The sequence below is a fragment of the Leucopleurus acutus genome, assembly GCF_964270905.1.
Source record: "Leucopleurus acutus genome assembly, chromosome: 4".
Lineage (NCBI taxonomy): Eukaryota > Metazoa > Chordata > Mammalia > Artiodactyla > Delphinidae > Leucopleurus > Leucopleurus acutus.
The window spans coordinates 114,543,108-114,566,650 of NC_139146.1; the positions used below are offsets into that span (position 1 = coordinate 114,543,108).

The 23,543-nt window shown below is 34.8% G+C and overlaps 1 protein-coding gene across 4 annotated transcripts in view; it reads right to left on the minus strand.

Annotated features, from left to right (window-relative positions):
- ANTXR2 (ANTXR cell adhesion molecule 2) overlaps positions 1 to 23,543 on the minus strand; it is a 163,475-nt gene that overhangs the window by 134,406 nt on the left and 5,526 nt on the right. For all 4 annotated transcript variants that reach the window (XM_082837613.1, XM_082837615.1, XM_082837614.1 and 1 more), the window contains 4 exons: positions 10,841 to 10,922; positions 10,243 to 10,350; positions 10,041 to 10,109; positions 9,173 to 9,253 (listed from right to left, as the gene is read on the minus strand). In XM_082837613.1, the coding sequence (XP_082693739.1) occupies positions 9,173 to 9,253; positions 10,041 to 10,109; positions 10,243 to 10,350; positions 10,841 to 10,922 (340 nt within the window). The remainder of the gene's footprint in view (positions 1 to 9,172; positions 9,254 to 10,040; positions 10,110 to 10,242; positions 10,351 to 10,840; positions 10,923 to 23,543) is intronic.

Genomic DNA, 23,543 nt, shown 5'->3' on the forward strand with positions numbered 1-23,543 from the left:
AATTTTTTTTTAACAAAGAGAAAAAGAAACAATAAAAACAACATGAAAAGAAACAAATTTAAGATATGCATCTTCTTTTAAAAAGAGGGCTGATTCTGGATAGTATATGTGAAAGAGCAAAAGGATATTAAGTCCCATTGAATGAATGTGACCTTCTTTTTTAAGGTCAATTCTAAATAAAAAAAATTTTCCCCAGAAAACAGATTATTTCTTCACACTTAAATTCAATATGCGACCCAAATATCTCCAACATTTTTAACCTTATTCAAAATTCAAAATATTCATTCTGGCAATAATTTTCTAATACTGACTTTGAGTATACAACATAATGTACAACAGAACGTTACAGATAATTTACAAATACCTTCAGTGTATCCTAACAAATAGAAACTGCTAACTTCCATGACATACAGCATGTCAGAAAATATCAGTAAGAATAATAATAAGGTCTAAAAACACAAGCTACTCTTTTTCTGACTCCCTGAGAAGCTTAAGCACTACAGGAGTTCATCCCAAATATGAAGCATTCCAAGTTTAAATCTCATAAGGAAAAATCACTGCACAGCATTAGTTCCCCAAAAAAGATCTCCCTAAAATGAAGCTTTAGTAATTAGCCACACATGTGCATAAAATAAGCAGCTAAAACAACTGGAAAGATGTTTCTCACAATCTTTTCTTGTTTGCTTTTTTACCTTTCAACATTCAGATATGATTTTATTTTCTCTCTAGGTGTGAAACATTCCTACCAAATATATTTTTCTCTAAGAGGTAATACGTCAATGGAAAACAATTGCAATTTGTAGTTATGTGTTTTGGTTGTGTTTGTTTTTTTTAAATGCTTGGAGCTCCAAAATGCCAGTTGCTCAATACAGCATGTTCTGCACTGACCCATTTCTAAATATGGATTTTCTCTCCCTTTGCAAGTAAGTGAGTAGTATAAGCACAAGTGACAAATTCTAAACAAACTTTTACTCTAATAAATCTAGGGAAGAATGTAAGTTATAATCATTGCCTTTTACTCCTCTCTGTTCCAAATATAACAGATGAGTAGTTCTGATTATACTGTTGGTGAAATTATGCCCATATCACAAAATTGTGAAAGAAAATAACGAAACGACATTTAAGTTCTTAAGTTGCGTTTTCATAACAAATCATAATAGCAGGTCTTCCTTTCTCACTATACCATAGAAATATGCCCCAAAGTGGATTGTGATATGAAACAAAAGTTTATATGTCTCTGATTTTTTTCCTTTCTTTTGTTCAGTACAAACTCAGAACAATCATTTGATGCTTTCCTAAAGGATAAATAGACTTTCCATAAAAAGTGCACTGAAATTATGGGGTAAAGTAATAATAAATGTACTATTTGTTCAGAATCTAAAGAAATTGAGTCCCAACATGTTTTTCATTTTGATGCATATATTATTTCATATTAGTCCTCTTTACCCACTCCCTTGTTTCATTAAATAAAACATGAAATAGACCTGACAAGCATGATAAGTCTATACTTGTTCTATTTGATTTTTCAGAAATCCAGAGTGGCAAATAAACTATTTCCCTATGCAACAAGAATAGAAAAAAAAAAAAAAGCTTTATCAGTTCTATTGACTTTACAAACACATATCCCTAAAACTTGTAAGCTCAGAAAAGTCAAGGGTACCACATCCATCTCTGTAACCCAACATCAGAAAAGTGTCTTGAACACAGTAAGTTAAAAAATATGCTTCCAAATAAATTAGGAATTATTATTTCAGGAGGGAAAATGAGATCTAACTGAGAAATTACGCATTTACACATCATAATTTACACTGATGGTACATTTAATCATAAATCTTAACCATTTTATCCCCCTTTTTAATGTCCTTCTACTCAACTGAATTTGCTTTCAAAAACAAGTGAGCCTCTAAAGGTCATCTTCTTTTGTAGCCCAACAGATTAATGTTAAGAAGCAAACATTTGGCACTTAATTTTCGTTATGTAACCTAATGCCACCACTTTAGTTTTCTCACAAAATATCACAAAAAACTGTAATTATTTTTCCAAAATGGATTTGATTTCCTTATACTACAATCCCAACTAAAGAAAGAAGGAAAGAATCATGTTATTATTAAGTAAAATTATCGTGCAAATGCAAATAGACCATTGGACAAAGGATGTCAAGATTATAAAATTTCAGTAAATTAAATGACTATTTTAAAGCAAATTTTCTATTTGTATTTTTTAGTTAATTGGAATTTAGAAGGAATGGAGTGCCTTATTAGAATATGTCAAACATATTTTAAATGTATTTTAATACAGTGGACTGTAATACTATTGATTTTTCTTCCCTACCCAGAACATTTTTTCATCCTTACACATCTATGAAGTGTTCCCTTTCTATTGGGAAAACTGTTCTCTACTCCATGTGGTCCTGGTGAGGCTGTCAATCATTAGCCCTCTCCACCTTGCTCCCAATCTTTCATCACAGGGGTGGGCATGTTACTCAGGCTGGTCCAAATATGTTTGCTGACTATGTAATTGTTACAGGAATAAGGACTTGACTCAACTGAGTCAATCAGAGTCCTTAACTGGGACAGAATATACTGATGCCCAGAGACGACAGCTCTCTCTTTCCAATGGGCTTGCTAATTGAGGCCCATGTAAGCTGAAACACTTGGCAATTACTTTCAACAGCCACTCATGGGAACAAGGAGAGAATGAGGCAAATAGAATCATAGGCAAAACTTACAAAGAGGGACCTTAAGAACATGGATTGGTTCCCTGGATCTAACTGTACCTGAGGCAATTTCCTCCTCTGGAACACCCAGTTAGTTAGATAAGCCCATACCTTTCTTTTTTTTTTATTTTTCCCTTAAGCTAGTATGAACTTGCTTTTTGTCACTTGTAACCAAAAGTCTTAATACAGTGGAATATAAATAAGAGGATAAAGTCAAAATAATATGGAATCAGAAGTCAATACAAAATAAAGTATTTTCTGGCAGAATAAAGGAGTTGATTTTTTTAATGCTTAAACACACCATAATTATATTTTAAAAATATCAAAATATTTTCAAGAAGCATGGATTTTATTTATTCATTCATTGATAAACATGAATTAGGCAATAACTACTAACCCAACACTGTATTAGGCAATAAAAGGAGGAGGTGGGAAATATGGTCCCAACCTTCCTAACCATTAATGTGAAAGATGTTATAAGGAGACACCTTATCTATATTCAGTACTAAAGATCCTTGGATAAATGGAAGCCCGGAAGAATCTGATGCACAGTGAGCCTCATGCTACAGCCAGTCCTTTTTAAAAGGAGTCCTAGAAACTGATTTCCAATTTTGAGTAAGTTGTACCAGTTTGACTTTTTTCTTCCTGTGAATATATCTTTATAGTTAGCTCAGACTTTAGGTTTTCCATTAAACCATAATTTTATAAATAGACATTTCCACAACTAAGCAGTCGACATTCATAGCAGAACCTGCTAAAAGCATTTAAGCTAAAGTCTTATCAGAATGTTTATTAGGTACCCTCTTCTATGAAAATGATTTTCCTGTAGAGAAAATGATTTTGCAATGTCTTCTCCTTCCATTAAAACATAGACACCTTTCTTAGATACTTTTTAAAAATAATAATAACAACAATAGGTATTACTGAGAAAAACAACTTGGCTCCAAAGGTCAAATGAAGCTTATATTTCCAGCACTATGAATGAAGTTACTTTTTTAAATGTATATTTTACTTTTTTCAGTAAAAAAGTAAACAATCTATTACAGTTTTATTTAAATTTCCTACACGTGTGAGTGCTCATTCCTTTCCTATTTAGGCTCCTTTACTTCCCCATTAGGCACTTAGGAACTTTGTTGTCATCACCTAGGATGCAGTGTTCTTAATTCTTTTGGATCAGGGTTATTTATAAAAACAGTTTCACAACTGATTTATCTCTTATGCTTAATATTTTTGAGGTGTGCTATCAAAAACAAATTATGGAAATAACTGGAAAGAGTAAAACATCTCATGGTCTTGTTTTTAGAAAAAAAGGAGGGGCTTTTCCACATCACTTTGATCTTTATCCTTTCCCTGTTATTCACTAATCATGGTTTTGTTTTATTTTTAATGTTCTCTTACACAGCACTGCCTTATGAAACACTGCACTAGAAACCACATGGTACTCACAGGTTAGTCTGACCTATCCTAGTTTGAATACAATTTTATTTTCTAATAAAAGTTCTACAATCACCTTTCTAAGAAACCAAATATAATTGTTTAACAATTCTAAGATCTGTGGAAAACAGAATTATATCCTTGTGTTGGTGGGCAAGGGAGAGGAGAAAGAACAAGAGGAGGAAGAATGACTCAATTCTGCAGTTTTCTGATTTGAACATTTCCCTGGATCTCCACTTCCCTCAGTGACATCCCCCACCGGGATTTCTTCCCAGGCCCAATTCACCTTCTCTCCCTGCCCTCCTGCCCAATTCCACTTTGTCCTCTAACACTCCGACCCCTCTGTGAAAACAGAGTTCACTTTCAATGCTTCTAGATACTCATATTATCAGGGTTGGAAGGCCCAAGTTACACTTGACTGCCCTCTCTGTCCTTTTCATCCTATATCCAGTGAGCCCCCAGGTTCTATTAATTTTTTAAAGCTTCCCACATTTACCTTTTTATTTCCAGTTTTCACAGCCATCACAATTTTAACAACAACAACTAGCATTTGCCAGCTAATATTTGCCAGACGCTTCAGAGACTGGCTCAGAAAGATCAAACAGTTTCACACCTAGAGGTTCAGCCCCACCCTGTTCCTGACATAATTCTGACCAGGGCAGAGAATTTATTAATTGCTTCCCTTGCAGTCCTTGACCTAGTTTTATTGTGAAAGACCTAGAATTCCAGTGCCTGAAATTAGCCCTAAGGAACTATAGTCCATTGGGCCTGTGGTTTCCCCTTAACAAAGTAACATTTCTACTTTGAATCACTAATTAGCACCACAAGTTCCCCCACAAGAATTGTGGCTCTTTTTCCTGAATGGAGGATTCTGAAATTCTACATAGCTTTTGCCATGGGCATTCTGAATCTTCTTTTCCAGTTGTTGGCTGGGTCCTAGACCTACGCCCTGAGAATTCGGAACTAGGGCACAGCCAGATACTTGACTTTGCGCAGCTACACCATCTAGAAATCCTTGTTGTTACGACCCACTTGCTAGATCTGATCCTTGCACATATCAATGCCACCCCTCTTTAGACCTAAGTCATTGATCATTTAGAATGTTGGCCATCTCTCTCAGTGGACTACCCTACAGAAGGATCAATAATCCCATCCTACATGGTCCTAGCTTCCAGCCATTCCTAGTTTCCTACCACATGTTTTAAAGTCAGCCCCTCTGAGTTAGAGCATTCTTAATCATTATCTAATTTAATTCACAAAACGATTCACTGATATAGATATCATTATCCTCATTTGACTGATGAGAATTTTAAAACTCAGAGAGATTACACTATAGGAGGTACACAAGGTCACATGGCTAGGCAGTGGCAGAGTTGGAACCCACACTCAGGTCTTCGTATTTTCCAATCTCATATCGTCTTCACTATGTTAGGTTTCCTTTCACCATGTTTCACAAGCACTATTGAAAGAGACATAACACAGCTTTTCATCTTTCAAATCATCCCATACATTACCATAAGCATATTCTACCTAAACTTTCACTGTTATAAATTTCATGCTCTAAATTAATCTTCCATGGTTGCTCGACTACTTGTGCAAAAAGAGCCATTTCACCACTCAAACATTTGAGGGTCTCCATAATCTGGATCCAACCTACCTACCAATGTTTATCCCCCATATAATTCCACCATCCAAGCCAAACCCTCCTGTGCCTTAGCCATTCAGCCCAGGCTGTTTCTGAAGTTCTGTGTTCCTTGTTTCTAATTAAATCTACTCCAATTGTCAGAGCACAGTTCAGATCCCACCACAAAAAGCCTCCCATGACTTCATATAACCAAACTCATTCCACCTCTCTGTCAGCGTTACTCTAGCCATATTGGTATTTTAACACAAACTGCATGACAGGATTCCTTTTTATCACATAGGGTGACTCACTGAAATTTCCCTTTCCAAATTCCCACACTTTGTAATTCTCGCAGGGCGCCACCATATTCCAAACCTTGAATCGTCATTTTCCAGCCCCTTTAGAATAAAGAATTTGTCTTATATAAGTTTGTGTCCCCTCTTCCAAGCTTAATACCATGCCCTAACATAGTAAGAGCTCAATAAATGAGGAAATGAAAGAATACATTATACAATGGGAAAAGGAGGGTAAAAAAGAGGAAAAGGTTTTCACCAGTACCTCCTTGAGATAATGAATTCTAAACCCTCATATATGCTAATTAAGAGTAGAGGTTAAACCAATAGTACAAAAAAATGTTATGTACGTATCATGTTTGCCGGGATAGAAATCTAAAAATTTTGAAATGATACATTTCCCTCCAAATTAAAATAGAGCATTAAAATGATTTTCCGAATCAAATAAATTTTAGAAAAGGTATTAAGTTGTTAATATGTTCATAACAAAGGCCTTTTACAGTCCCTTGTTTTGAAGTTATAAAAGTTAGAACTACTATAGTGTTTCTTCTTTTTCCAAAAAACTATAATGAAGAAAGGCTCCAAAATTAAACTCTTATCCTTGCTGATTTAAAAGTTGATTCTAAACAAACTATGCCTTAACAAAATGTGATGTCTTTTACAATAAGGGGACCAGACCATCTAGGTCACTGGATTTTAGTGGGCAGGGGAAGGGAGGACAAAGAAAACAAGAAAACCATGTTATCACTTTTTCTCAATTAAAGATTAACTTCAGGGAAATTAATGCACTGACAATTATTAAGGCCAGATGTAGTTAAATAACTTCTAGCAGGAAAAATAAATTATCAATCAATTTAGCAAATATTTTGCCTTCAGAGTACCAAACATCTGAAAGATTTAAATTTTCTGATTTCTTCCATTTGCTTAGCTTTGTGTAAATACATTCCACAGTACCATGTTACCCATTAGTTTGGTAAACCATAAAGAACAGAGAGAGATTCTCTTCTCTCAGCTCTTACCCTGAAATACACTATATGTGTTTAAATACCATATATAATTTTTAAAGATATGATGGTACTTTGTAAATATAAAGGGTAATTCAAATTTGAGGCAGAAGTACAGCTTTTGTATATTACCAGAGGTGGTACACTCTCTGCCTTGAAGAGAGATAAAGTGCTTGATTTAGTGCCTTAAATTTCTACAAAGTGGGCAGAAATCCCAAGCTATTATCATGTTGATAGAAATCTCAACCATTAGTGAGATCAACTTTGATTGTAATGCTCCATTTGTCTACCTGCCTACTCTCCCAAGTTACTGCTAGGGTTTCCCCAGAGTCTGGCTTCGCTCAGGATCACTTACAACTCCTTTTGTGACAAAATAGCTGCAGTTTAACTATAATGAGATGATAGCTATACCCATCAGCCCCCTCCAGATGAAATTCAAGAGGCTTTGTTCATAATGTGTAGCTAAAATAACGCAAATTTGTCTAAGTTCATGCTAAATCTTTCGACATAACATACTTGAGCTAAAGTCCATCAAGAACTTCAGGCGAGAAACACTGTAGTTCGAAATTCCAGTCTAAAGTTTTCTTATACAAATTTAAAAAGTGAAATTGAACAAATAAATATAATAAAACAATAACAACTTTATCTCCTCCAGTAGTCAACTACTAATTATTTGAAGGAGATATTTGTAGTCATAACCCACAAAAAGAGAGTTTTCAAAAGCCAGTTAGTCACCTGGAGAATTTTGAATTAATCCTTTTATATAGAGAAAAAAAAATTGCAAAGGGGAAAACCCACAGAGGTCTTTTCTCCTTCCCAGTATAAATATAAAAATAATTACAAATTCCCAAGTACAATAAAATTCTATTTAAAATACAATACACTGATTTGTTTTTTACAGGGTCAAATTATCCTCCCTTTTGCATTGTCAATACATTTTCCTATATTGTAAAACAAATCACAGTTGTAGAGTATGTACCTTGAATCCACCTACAAAAGTATTTATTACTTTTTTACACTGAATTTTTTTCCTGAAACTAAACACATATGTAAACTCCTAAAATAATTGAATCTCTGTTCCATTCTGCACTTATATTTGGCCTGTCCACTAGTCGTACTGATATGTTTTAGAATCAAATTGTATGTTTTTCCTGAAAAGATCCATTTATTAAGAGGAAAAAAGCCTACATACTACCAAAAGCAAATTCAATAAATCTCACTGTTTCTGAAAAACATGATTTTTAAAAACAAGTTTTAAATTCCAGAACCAAATGTCAGAAAAAACCTGAGATTTTTTTTCCTTCAAGAAATACCCAAAGATTAAAGAAAAAGCTTTGGCTTAGAGAATATATTCTAATTCTAGGTTTTTAATTCTAATAATTCTAATACTTCTATTTTAGGATGTTGTTTACCAAAATATCATAAATATTTAATAGCAACTGCTCCTGGTGCTTCTAGCAAAAGGCAGTAAAACGAAACATAAACCTCAGCTGTGAAAGCCCAGGAGTTTTGCTTTGCATTTCATCACTCCACTTCCCCATACCCTGTTTAGGATGGCCCGGATTCTAATGATCACCAGAGGCAGCTCAGCTGAATTCCAAACAGAAATATTATGAGCTCCAGTGAAACTATTAATCATTAAAATGGAAAGAACAACAATCGCAGTCAAATACTCTGCCACCCGTTCGAGTTGCCTGACTGATAGCTAAGAAATACCATATTTGGAGGAGGAAGCAATCACACATTCCAATCCAAATTTTTATTTTACTCTTCTATAAAGCCCATAAAACTTTCAAGATATCAAGACAGTGAGGAACTCCATGCTCAAAGCATGCTCTGAGACTGCTTATGAAAATCTTAAACTTGAAATCACAAACCCAGGCTCACAGAGCTCAATTTGCAAGAATTAATATCAAATCTCACTTAACAAACAAAATCCAGATCTTTTACAATTTCCCTGCATTTGCAATACCCAACAAACTTCCTTCTTAACTTCTTTCTTTAAGATAATGACCCACTGAACTGTATAGCAAGATTACTTCCTATAGTTTAAAATACATCTAAAATTACGAGCCTTTCCTGACCCCAGAGAAATACTCACAGAATTAATTATTCCTTTAAGAGCTTGAAATCCACCTTTAACAGGGAAAACTTGTTCCTTAGAATCAGCAATTCTTTCGAGCTTTAGAAAAAGGAGGAAATTTTAATTGAGAGGTGGTTGAGACAGACAACATTTTATACACTTCATTACATGTCAATTACATTCACCTGAAAAATTACACCAGCGGATTAATTCACTGTCAGGAACTGAAGGTGATGGGACTAGTGTTACTCTAAATGCATCACAAAAAAATAAACTGAGATCAGGCACAGCCCCTTTACACTGGCATCAAGTTTCAATTTCCAAACAGCTCAGAGTTCTACTAGCTGTAAATGTCATGAGACACAGGAGTCGCAGTCACACTCAACCAAATATCTAAATGTAAAATCATTTTGTGAGTGGGAAATAAATTTAATGCATAAACCCTCAAAGATTCATGAAAAAAAATTGGTTCTTTAGGGAAAATTATTAAAGATTTCTCCTACACAGACTTCCCAAATCCCTGAACTCCTGAGTTGAGTTTTCAAACTAAAACATTTGAAAAAGACTTGTCATGATAATCTTGTCAGTTGAGTTAAAGAAGAGGAGTATGCATATTGTTTTAACCCAACAGCTTTTCCAATATTAGTTCCTTCAAATGGAATAAATGTTCAAGAAAATTAGAGCTTTGTCTTCAGCTTGCTTAGGTAATGAAGCCTGTCAAATTCAGACATTATTAACCCAGGGCTCAAGACATGAGGCCATTTTTATAGAAAATCTTTAATGACTGATTTGAGTCATAATAAGTCATCAGTGAAAAAAATTTGATAAACTCTCCTTAAGACAGTTATGTGATTTAGATTAAAGGCTGCAGATCTGCTGGACTTACTTGAGCTTGTTCAAAGTCAAGGACACCAACACAATAAACTCTAGCCCCAAGGGACCTGGATATTTTTGCCTGTTGAGAGAATGAGAGAGGGACAGAGAGAGGAAGACAGAGAGGTGAATTATTCAAATGTCAGGCTAATACATGCAGAGACATACAGCAAAGTACACTGGGGTGTAAAGAACAGTTTCAGTTCAATACTCACCTCTTTCTCTGCATATGATGGCACCAGACCATCCAACTTCCCATCTGTCAGAGCAATTATGATACTGGAGGTTTTTAAGCCTCCTGCTTTCTCAATTTGTTCATTTGCCTGAAAATGAAGAATAATTGTCCAGCTCACAAGTTAATCTTAACTTTTAACCAGCATGTTCCATCAAGCTGAATTTTAAGTCTGACAAAATCAAAATATTATGAACTGGCTTTTAAAACAGGGTATTTTGTGTTAACTATTTTAATTTGAAATATACATATAGTCACATTATAGAGTAGTTAGTATAGGGTTTAAATGATAAAGATTTTAGCCTTGGCTGACTATAACCACAAAGAAAATGTGGTTCTCTGAATATAGCCATAGAGAAAATGGAAAATTCCATAAAAGGCAAAATGCCAACCAAACTTTTCTTATCACCATGGTAAATGTTTTCTATCTGTCTCATCCCTAGAAAAACTAAAAGCATTTTTTTTTAATTTTAAGATAAACATGTAATGGGGTCTTTGAGTTTTACTAGAGAGTTATAATTTATTTCATTACAGAGTAAGAAAACATCCTCTCCCATACTCATAAATGTAAAAGAACTTACTAGCTTTAGTCCTTCATGGATGTATGTCTCTCCTACGGGACTAACACGTTTTAAATTGTCCAAGCCTTCACTGATTTTGCCTCTGAAAATAATATAAATCAAATTAAACAAAAGAAAAATGAAGAAAGATCATCATAAGCACCTCTCAAAAAGCATGGCACTTTTGCAACTAAAGTTTCTTTAGTAAGAAGGAAAGGAAAGAACATGGGCTTTGAGGGCAGATAGCTCCTCATACTTTTTGTCATTTTAATGAGTATTTAACAATATCTGTATTGCAACCATAAAAAATAGAAGTACTAACAATGTGAAATGTCTTGAAAAAGCCAGGCATATTCTAGGCATTTTGAGCTGAGAACAGATATCTTCTATCACATTTGTTTTACTAAATGCTGAGGAGTAAAACATTTTCCTGCATTCAAAAAAAACAAGGATGGAGTAGGTCAACTTAAGTGAAAAAGTATTTCTGCAGCACTCACCCCACCCCCCTACAAGTCAGAAATCTTCTGTGTTATCTGCAAATTCCTAAGGCACGTTACTTAACCCTTACTTATGGAAATTAACATTTCCTATATTTGTCTCCCAAAGTCTCATGATCTAGTCACTTCTGTGGCTTCTTCTCACCCATCCAGACACCAGCTCGTTCTCTTGAATATTGTAGGTACTTAATACATATTCGATGAACAAATGAAAGAATAAATGATTGGATGGATGAATGGATGGATGATAATGGTTCTTGACAGAGACAATATAAATGAAAAAGAGGAAAAATCATAGAATAATCTTTCTCATCATGACTAATTAGCTGTCTCAATGGAGTATGTATAAACAAAGTATGACTACAATATTAACAGCTATTTTGTGTGTATAAGTAAAAGACTCATTTTTCAGGTTTTTTAAATATAGATTCCAGACACCCCTTTGAAAATAAATCACAAGAATCTTAAGACACAAATACAAGTGTTGCAAAAACAATCCAAAATAAAGTCAAATTTTCTTTTTAAAATTAAAAGATCTGGAGAGATCTGAAAGATATTATTTTCAGAATTTTAGCCTTTAAATAGAAGCAAAAAAATATCTTTCTAAATAAAAAAGTCATGATATGGTAAACTGAAGTATAATGCTTTAAATAAAACATGAAGAGCATCCACACTCCTGAGGATGATAGATTAAAAACTTAACTGTAAAAAGTATATTATCTGAACATCAAGGAACTTACTGGGGTCACACACAAAATTTTATATACATATATATATTTGTGTGTGTATATACATACATAAGTATATCATACACATATGTGTATGATATGTATACATCATACACTATTAAAACAAATGTCAAAAATAGTAAAAAAAAATTATTCTGTCATCTGCAATGTTGTGTTTCCAATACTTGAACTAAATGAGTCATTCACCAGAGCTGCATTCACATTTTTAAAGTAACTTATTGATTCTATTTTAATATTGTAATGAAAATTATTATCAGACAAGTTCTCCATCTTAAGAAGTTTCCAGATAACACAAGACAACTTTCAAAGTATAATCCTAATCTTCCTCCTTCCTAATTCAGTCATCTCTACCAACCCATGTTGATTGTCTCTTAATCCTTGGTTTAATATCTACCTACTCTGAACCTATCTCTAACTTCAATGCACTCTTTTTTCTAAGGTGCCGCAAACATATTCATGTTCAACTTTTACTACATTGAATAATTCTGTTTCTTAAAAACATTCTACTTAAAAATAATTTAATGAATTTAATTTAATTTTTTTACTTCTTAACTAGACTGGAAGTTTACAGTGGACCATCACCACGTCTATTATTTTTAATGTATCCCCCAACTCTGCACTAACTACTTATTATGATGCCTTTTACAAAGTAAATGTTCAATAAATTTTTCAATCTACCATAGGAAAAAAATTCATAATTCCACAGATGATGGAGTAAATTACATAATTTATAAACTTGTTTTATCTAAATATTTATGTTTTAATATCTACAGAAACAACTTGAAACTGATTCTGTCTGAATGCAGATAACAACCAAATATTTGGTACTTCACAAAACTGAGTGGCAGCATGTCCTCAAGCATTAACGTTTGCTGCCAAAAGAGAAATGAAAAAGACAACTGAAATCCAAGTTTACGCAAACAAATTTTGCATGGTGAAAATCACCTTCTCCATTCAGTTCAGATTCAGCTCATCATTACTTCTGAGGACCAGACAACACCAGCAGAAGACTCTAAGCTGAAAGAACTTGCCAAATGTGGGATTCAGAGTGTTTGGGAAGGTAGGTCTCTGCTGGCTCATTTCACTGGAGGAAGCAGAGCACCTCTTGCTTTTCTATGTGTACCCATACCTGCCACCATAATAGTCTAAGCTGCTCTGAATTGCATCATTACTTTTACAGCTGCAGAGTCATAAGAGGAAAAGTGTTCCTTGCCCATAGCCAATAACATCAACATACGTTGAGTCCTGGTCTGTCAGTTTCCAGAGTAACTACATAATCTGTCAGCCTCTCCTCCCTCAACAAGTGTCACCAAATGGGAAATGGAAACCGAAACAAGATAGGGTCTTTGAAGGATCCCAATAAACTAAAAATAAGTTCTAAATTTCTCTATTAGTAAATGGTAAACTAAGGGGGAAACCAAATTTTGTAGCAAGTGAAAAACACAACTCATCCATCTATACTGTGACTTAAAGAAAACTCTAAGGGAAAGCAAGGGAGAAAATGATAAAAAATAAAAGAAGAAAAAAAAATGGGTATGTTAAGGAGATCAGCTCCAATCCAAAATCATCTTAGAAGATCAGCTTCACTGAGTCTTATGGCTTCAGGGTTATGTCTTCAGCTACGAGGAACAGTAATATCGAAACTACTTTGGTGTTTGTTGTGAAGCTGTCGTTAAGGGTGCTGCTCAAGACACACAAAGTCCCCTATGAGGTCACACAGCAGAAGTTTCTTTGCCATCCCTGAGTGATCACTATATACTTCCTCCTTTCTGCTAACTACAGCTATGTAAACTGTTTCTTGCCCTATCAGGAACCCCATGATAAATTTCTTACTCATTCAGAAAATTCTGCTAAGTTCATATGCTTATCATATTGCTACACCTTCTTTTCCAAGATCTTAAATTTTCTTTTTATATGTTATTAATTTTCTGCAATGTTATTATATTCTGTGTAGCTTCAAATACTTTTTGGAAAGAGGCAGAATTTAAACAAATAAAATAGGATATGAAACTACTGTTTTGCAGTTGTTGTTGTTTGTTGTTGCTGAACATCAGGGGACTAATCAACTCTCTTCTTGACTTTATAACTATGTTGATTGAAAAGAGAGAATGAGGCAGGGGGTGGGAGGTGGAGACAAAAACACAGTGACTCATTTTTTTAATCTATAAAATTAACACTTTCAGCTCTGTTAGTATCTCTCAAGTTTCTCTGCTGAGTAGGGAAAAGAAGAGATAAAAGGGAAGAGGCAGGACAAGAAGACAAGAGAAGGGAAGGGAAGGAAACCACAACTGCCATGCACTGTGCCACATCAAGGGTTTTTCTCCATCCATAGAACACTTGGGACTGCGGAAGGTGTGCATGATGTCATAACTAAAATAAAGATGTATTTTATAAATAGTGGCATAATAAAATGGTTGGCAGAAAATTCTGACTTGCCCAACTAGCACAATTAAGGCATAATTTTAAGTACCTTCTACTTGTGACTAAAGATATACATTTATAAATATATCTGTATATTTAACCTGAACTTTTCAATGAGCATCATCTTAACTTTCCAGATTTTAAAGCTCTTTCCAGGTTTCAGTCAATCAGTCTACACACATTTGCTGAGCACCTACCACATGTGAATGCTGTGATCCTACACGGTGATATGAGAATGACTCATGCTCAGTCCACAGCTACCTTTAACACCCATCTCTACCGATGTAGTGTCGTTCTCCCTCGAGCTGGATGCTGGGATCATCTGAAGGGCTTTTAAAAAAAATCTCTTCTGGACTCTAATGGAAGAAATTCTAATCCACTTGGTGTGTGCTGGGGTCAGGGTAGTTTTTGGAAATTCCCCATAGTATTCTAATGTGCAGCCAGAATTAGGAACCTCTGATCTAATCTAATTTTAAAGCCTTTCCATTTTGTTGGAATGCTCTTTTCCTTACCTATTTTTCCAGTCAGTTCTTCAATCAAAGGAGTTTTGGGGTAACTAGGATAATCTTTTAAACTGTAAAATACAGTTTCTGGAATGATATGGTTTATAGCCAGAGAGAACATGGATTATTTCCAAGCCCAATCTCATTTCCTCATCTATAAGATAAGGATGAAAATACCCACGCCATGGGGTCACTGTGATGATTAAACAGCACATAATAAGTACTGAGTTAGCTGCAGCTACTATGGTGGTTATTGTTGATATTCATCACTCCCCTGTTGGTAGGATTTTGTTCACTCAGTTTACTTTCTTCTTGATTCCAAGGCGAGCAAGCTCAGTAAACTGAGGGTTGAAAATATTTGATATAGATCCAGAAAGGAGGAGGGGAAAGGAAAAGAGAAAAGAGGGGAGAAAGTGTTATACTGAAGTTTTAATAAGGAGAAGGTCTTAGAAAGGAATTACATGGAAAGCTACAGAATGAGATGGGAAGACTCAGGGATTGGAGTAAATCAGAGATGAACTGAAACTTTGGTTCTGCAACAAAAAAACCGTGTAACCATCTGCACTTATTTAACTTCCTGGAGTTCACTTTCCATATCCATAAAATGTAAATAAGAATGGCTGTCCCAATGGAGTTTTCATTCACTCATTCCATAGAGATTTATTAGATGCCTACTATCATGTTTATAATATAATGTTATTTGGCAGCTTTGAGCATTCAGAAGGTAGTGGGCACCTGTACAGAAGGGCTGTTAGAGGAGATAGACAGGAGAAAGGAAGTGAATAGTACCCAAAACAAACCCTCTTCATTACAGTTTGTCCTCTGCACTGCTATGTTGCTCTTCTAGAAAACCTATAAATGGTGGCAGCCTGGATTTGAGGTAACAGATGGCACAATAGATAAGACTCCAGGCTCTGGAGCCAGAGAGCTCCAGCCAATTATCTAACCTTTGCATCCTTCAGTTGTTTCATGTTAAGCAAAGGTAACACCAACACTAACTCCACAGGGCTACTGTGAAAATCAAAGGAGTTAATGCATATAAAGTGTCTGGTACAAAGTGAGTGTCACATAGTTATTGTTCTTTTAACACATAACGTGTCAGGGACTGAGCAAGGTCATCTGCCAGCTCACCCTCAGTTCTTTCATTACATATCAAACCATGAACACAACACACAGATCAAGCATGGGGCCTTGGCCACCTTAATTCCCAGCTCTAACACTTACTAGCCTTAGTAACTTTGTGACTTTGGTAAGTTAAGTACCTTCTCTGGGCGTGCATTTCTCCCATCTGAAAATGGGGATATTGATAGTACTTATGTAGTGGAGTTGTTATAAAAATTAAAGAGACTATTACATGTAAATAGTTGTTACACTGAATGGCACCTAGGTGTTCAATAATCAATACCAACTGTCTATATCAATTCACGGTACCCCTGTCTCTTACCCATAGAAGGGAATGTAAGTAGGAATTATTGGCTTTGCTTGTCACAGTTGGGAGCCTCATTTGAGAACTTCCCTTCACTAGTCCCTCATAAAACACATAGAATTTTTACTTTATATTAAGTTATACAAACTCCAAATCATATGCATAAGTATTCAGTATTGCTCTTGAACAGTTGAGTACCAACAATCCTAAAATGTATTCCTTTTATAGCACAATTTTAAAATATTTTAGGAAAATGGTCATTTCTAATGAATAAAACTTCAATTCTCACATTTTTACATATTAATTCTTAAGACTTTGAGAGTTTGAATTTAATAATACTATTCAAAATCACAAAGGTAAAAGGAAATGTGCCCATCTATTCTAAACTAACTCAAGAAGGAAATAATGTTAATATTAAAATAATAAAAACAAAAGAGAAAGTATTAATGTTACAGTTTTAGTTTATATAAAAGAATAAGAGAAATGAGAGTGAGAGGCTAATAATAAAAGTAAATAAAATCTGTCAGTCAAAATTTGCTGACATAGTTATGGGTTACACCAAAATCTAAAGACCAGTGCCAAAATTACCAATCTACTTTGTTATTTTGGTAACACACAAGGTTTATTTTATTTTTCTCCAAGCTGGCTTGTTTATTTCTGAAAGAGATTCATCTTTGTAATTTCATTATTACTTTCCTGATAAACTATGGTAGATAATCTCCAAATATGACCTCCATCAATTCCTTCCCATTCTATATGTGCCCACTCTCCCATCAAGAGATGGAATTTATCCCCCATCCCTTTGAATCTGGCCCAGCCCTGTTACTGCTTGGCAATAGAACAATGATATTCTTAGACAGCTGAGTCCAAACCTTAAGAGAACTAGAGACTTTGCTTCCTTCATCTTATAATACTTGCTCTTGGAATGCTCTTTCAGAACCCAGTTATCATGCTGTGAGAAGTCCATGCCACATGCAGAGGTCACATGGAGGAGAACCAAGTTATTCCAGCTCTAGGTGTGCTTCAGAATCAACAACCACCCTCTATGACTATAGCACACCAGATAACATCATATGGGACAGAGAAACCTTCCATTTGAGCCATCAACTCACAGAATTGTGAGAGATAACAAAATTGTTGTTTAAGCCACTAAGTTTTGGGGTGCTTTTCTATGATTACTGTGCCAACTCCAGGCCTAAGCCTTAATAAGGCATGGGAGTTTCCTTTTTGTACCCTTGGTAGTTAGCTGCCATATAAAAACTTTAACTATCCTGAGACCACCATGCAGAGGAGGAAACCCAACCTAGCCATGTGCAGAAGCCACATGGAGGAGAATGAAGACTCCAGTCCACAGTCCTAGCTGAGCTCCTAGACAACAGCCAGCACCAGCACCAACTTGCGAGCCACCTGGGTGAGGTCATTTCAACTCTTCTAGCCATTCCAGCTTCCCAGCTGACAACATGTGAAGCATGAGAACTGTGCATTCAATGCACAATATCATGAGAAACAATAAATTGTATTTATACCACTAATTTTAGGGTAGTTTATTATGCAGTTATAGATAACCAAAATAGAAATTGTGACTAAGGTAAAAGATAAATGACCTTGAGAAGACTGACAGTAAAGACTGGAAGAGCAGTGAGCAAATTGTTATTGGAGGCTCAGTTTCATGTTCATGTCTGCTGCATTCCATTGGTTAAATTTAGTAAGCCACAGGCCCAACCCAGATTTTTTAAATTATATATTTAAATAAAAAATACTTACATACACATATATTATATATATTATACATATTACATATATAATCATGTATACACATGTATGCATATATGTTGTATATGAAATGTATGTATATGTATATATACATATATATATGAAATATATGTATATAAAATACAATTCTGTGTTTCATTGGAGGTCACAGAAGAGAATCTATCACAAAAGCTAAAAGCTTCATGCGGCTACGCTATCAAATGCCAATTTAGATAACTGCATAATCATAAATGCTATAGGTATTTATATCATAGGTCAATTCTTCTTTATCCTCAAGAGAATATTAGCCAGAGATATTAGTCCTTGAAATGAACAAAACTGCAAACAAAATGTAGGAATACACAAGAATTTTATAATTAGTCAGTTACATAACATAATTAAATTTCTCTTGGAAGGTAAAACTTAGTTGATTGAGTAAAATATGAAACATAACAATGTTCTCAAGATGTTATTCATGTCTATAGAAATGATTTAGAATCCGCTTAGCATTGTACTTTATCTGAGCTATTATGTAAAGCATTTAGCAAAATGTCTGATACATAGTAAGTGCTCAATGAACTTTATCTACTACTTTTGTCTCCTTCCATTAATAAACCACAATATTAATCAGTCTGATAAAATTAGAAAAATTACATGTGGGAAAATTTGTTCATTCATTCAAATACTATACCTATCCTAGCTATCTATTTAATTGCGTCATTATATACTGCTATACAACGTATGTATGAAGGACAAATTGCCAAAAAAAAAAAATTATTCCCTACTAGCTCCTCAACTTAAAAATTTTTTAAAGTTTTCAAAAGAGTAAAAGATGATTTTTCCAGACACAAACATTTCGAATACATCCCAAGTTACATCTTAGTGACTTGTACTTTATATAAAAACTTGCTTATTCTTTATTTAACATGTCACTCTAAAGCCAATATATGCCAAGGTCTCTGTGGTCCAGATTCCAGACCAATGAATCCAAGGTAAAGTCCTAGATTCAAAAATATCTGCTTAAAAAATGCCCCACACAATCTGGGTTCGTGAAAACTTTTTCTCCAATTTAGTCTACACTTGCCAAAGTGTGGTACACAGATCACATCTAAAGTTCACATCTGCTGTATCTTGAATGCTTATACTCCATGTCCCCACTCAGTGCCTTGCTGGGCCATGAGAAACCAACCTCTGCATTTTACCACCTCAGTGTGCCAGGTCTGTCTTCCAGGCACAAGCAACAATGTATTTAATTTTCTAGAACACACTCATTAAGCAGATATGGGACTTCACTGAAAGTAACTGTTCACATATGCACAACCAGAATCCAAGATGCTGCCATGCCCAGACCTCTCAGGATTACCAAACGTGTGGCCCAAACTGACTTTTCTAAACAGGAATAATTAGTTCCCTAATAGAATCAAAACAAAAACAATAGAGTCACTTCCTCTCACTGAGTCACTGGTTTGTAAGAGAACAGAATACATTTAGAGGATGAATATGTCTTTGAATTATGACAATTCTGACTAATTGTGAAAACTGGAGAAGGGGCGAACAGAGAGAGTCTGAGGCAGTGCAGTGGTTAGGTAGTCAGGCTCACGAGCCACACCCAGGTGTGAATTCTGGCTCTGACTCCTTAGCTGTGTCACTTTGAGCAAAGTCACTTGACTTCTCCAAACTTCTGCTAGAATCCGGGCACACGATGGTGATGGTGCGGTACAATGATAACCTCCAAATCCCATTTCAACCTCAGTCTCCTTTCCAACCAGTCATCAATTAGGCCTTCTCATGCATTGCATGCATTTTATCACCCCAACATTTCTATATGGTAGGAATGATTAGCTCCTTTTAGCAGACAAGCAAATTGGGCGGCAAGAGGTGAAATAACTTGTCCAAAGTCACACAGCTAGTATACAGCTCCTATGTCTTTCTGACCCAAAGTCCAATCCCGGTGTTTTCATTTTAACCAGGAGCCTTCAGGATCCTCCAAGTTAACAGCTGAACATGCTCTATTCCTAATGCTTACTCTTTCCAACCCTTGAGTTCCATTTTGATTCCAAAATAGCTGTCTCTGGCTACAGAAGTCAATAACATTTATTTTTAATTTAAATATTTGTTTAATAATAGTATTACATTGTCACTGAAATAAAATTGAATAACCTAGATGTATGGAAATTAAAAACATGAAGGCTTTCCCCACCCTGAATCTCACTGCTAAGACAACATTGTTGTTAGCAACTTGTTGCTCAACTTCCAGACTTTTTTCCATGCATTCATTATTATACACACACACACACCATAAAAACAGGTAAATTTTTGGTTTGTTTTGATTTATCATCTTTAACAGAGTATTCTGCAACTTGCTTTTCTCAATTAGTATATCTTAGATATATTTTCATGGTGATATATATGGATTTTCCAATTCTTTGAATGACTGTATAGTATCCCATTCTATGTCTAAATTTATTATAGTATCATCAATTGACAAGCATTTAGATTTACTACAATTTTCACTATAATGAACAATGCTGCAGTATTTAATTTTGCACATACCTATCTTTGCACACTGGTGCTAGTATTTCAGTAGGGTATAGTCCTAAAAAGTAGAATTGCTGATAACAGACTTCTAAACTTTTACAGATACTGACAAATTTCACTGCAAAATGAATGAACCAATTTATAAATTACCAACTCTTATAAAAGACTATTTTATCACAAGTAAATTTTTAATTCAGATTTAAAGGAATTAGAAGAAATCCTTTCAAATAATAGAAATGTGTATATTATTTAAATTTTCATATAAATTTAATCAAACGACTTCTCTTTAATTTCCCACAAGTTTGCCTAAGGAATATTTTTTCCTAAGTAATTGATTATTATTCTCAGGTCAAACAATTATATGACTTTTTCAATTTGGGGACAATTATATCAAAAAGAGAGTTGGAAATGTTTGTAACTGATCTATAACAATAAAAATGAGAAAATTAGCAAATATAAGTCATCATTTATCACCTCTCAAGGAGAGAAAATATATGATAGCAGTTAATAACTCAGGTTCTAGAGTCAGACCAACTCAATCATTCATTCAACAAATATTTACAAGCATCTACTATGGGCCAAGCCCTGTTCTAGGTGTTAGATATATGGGTGAAGGTAAACAAGACAAAGAGGAGCCCTCTGCTCTCATGCAGTTTACATTAGGGTTATGGAGATAAAATAAATTGATTAACAGAACAATTTCAAAAAGTGATAACTAAATAGAGTATTGTGAGACGTTACCAGGGAGGTGAGGCAGGATTTCTTTACACCTGATGGTGAGGAAAGGCTTCTCAAAGGAGGTGATGCGTGGGATGAGGCCTCAATAACAAGCATGAGCTGGTCAGGGGATGATCTGGGGCAGACAAAGAGCAAAACTGCTAGTGCAGAGAGAAGGTTGGTCTGTTCAGGGAATGGAAAGAGGGCCAGTGTACAAAGCTATGGCATACAATGTTGTAGGAAAGCTTTGGGTGAGCAAACAGGTAGGGCTTTTAGGCCATTGGGAAATGTGTGCTTTCTATTCTAAGCCGTTAGATTGTCTTAAGCACAAGAGGGGCATGATCTACTTTACGCTTTAAGAGAACATTCTGGCTAATATACTGCCCACCACTGATTAATTGTGTGTTTTGGACAAGTTACATTACCTTTCTCAGCTTCAGTTTCCTCATTTATAAAGTTGAGATAACAGTGTCTATTACATGGAGTTGATATAAGGGTTAAGTGAAGTAATGAATGGAAAGCATTTTGCACAATATCTAGCACATAATAATTTTTCACTAAATGTTTTCGATTAACTCACTTTTACATCATTAAGATTACATTAAGCAGAACTAAGCATAATTCACTACCCCCAACACAATAGCTAAGAATATCCTTTAAAATTAGTCCTGATTCAAATTCTCTAATATTGAGAGGTTGGATATTTCCATATTGAATCAACAGTCAGCACTTTCCTCTTACCTGATCCTATAATACAGCCCTGAGCTATATGTGTTTGTGTATGTGTTTGTGTACACAAACAGCCCCCTACTGTCACATAGATTATTCATCCTTGTGTTACCTCCAGAGTCTACAATGCTCAATACATCATATACAGATAGGGCAGGCAAAGCAGGTAGGTAGGTAGGTAGATGGATGGACTAACAGATATATGGAAGATAAAAATCATGGGGGCAAAAGAAAAAAAGAGAGTGTTTCAAATTGAATTATTCAAAATAATAATATTTTTAAATCATGAGTATATAAAATGCATAACTGATCATTTCTTGCCATGTGTATTATTCTATTCATGCATTTACATAGTACCAAATTCATGCTGAAACCCTAACAGAAGACACAGCCCTACTGTAAGGACTTACTGTCTTCCAATCTTGCTTCATCTCTACTGAAAATATTTAGCAACACTCTGAGAAACATGAAAGAGGTACTTCTCATATTTACCAAGGTACTGACGAATTATAAGTAATAGAACCAAAATTGTGAAACCTGCTATATTTGACCTTTGCATTTTCCATGCACTCAGATCTCTTAGTGTGACATCGAGAAAGTTTATACATAGAATTCCCCTTTCTAGGCTCTTGAAACAAGGATCCCCAATAGTTGTGGAAACATCTGTTCAGTGATCTTGCATCTAAATATGTGAATGGTTTCTACACACTTAAAATTGTATAATGGACGAAAAGTGACATTATATCCAAATATAGAGGACCATAGAAATTTGAAAATTTTATTTAATTGATTTAATTAAATAAAATTAGTAAAAGAAAAACTAGGTTTAGAAAATAATCCTTTAGGGCAGACTGTTCTGTGATATACAAAAAACTTTTCTATGCATTGTCTTATTTTTGATCCTCACAAATCTCTTAAGAAAACATGGTAGATTATGTCTGCAGTTTATACACATAAAAACTGACACACTGAGTAGATGATTTACCCCAAGTCTCTAATCAGTAAGTAGCAAAACTGGAGCTCTAACCCAGGCCTTCTCAGTGTACATCCTGCCACCCCACAGTAATGCAACGTGCCAAATCGTGCAATTTGTTAAAACTGAACTTATTTCTATTTAAAAAGAACCAGAGGAGCCAACTATATTGGGGAAAAAAAAAAGTGCAAGTAGCATTATTAAAATTCCTCCTGGAATTTTATTATAAATCCTTTCAAGCAGGATAATAATCCCTTTATATAAGCATAATTCCTCCTGATCATTAAAATACTACATACTCCCTAGCTGCAGATAATAATAATAGCAACATAAAAGCCCTCATCTCTTGAATACACATATGCCAGACTCTGTCCTACATTCTCCACATTCATTGACTTTAATTCTTACAGCAATCTTAT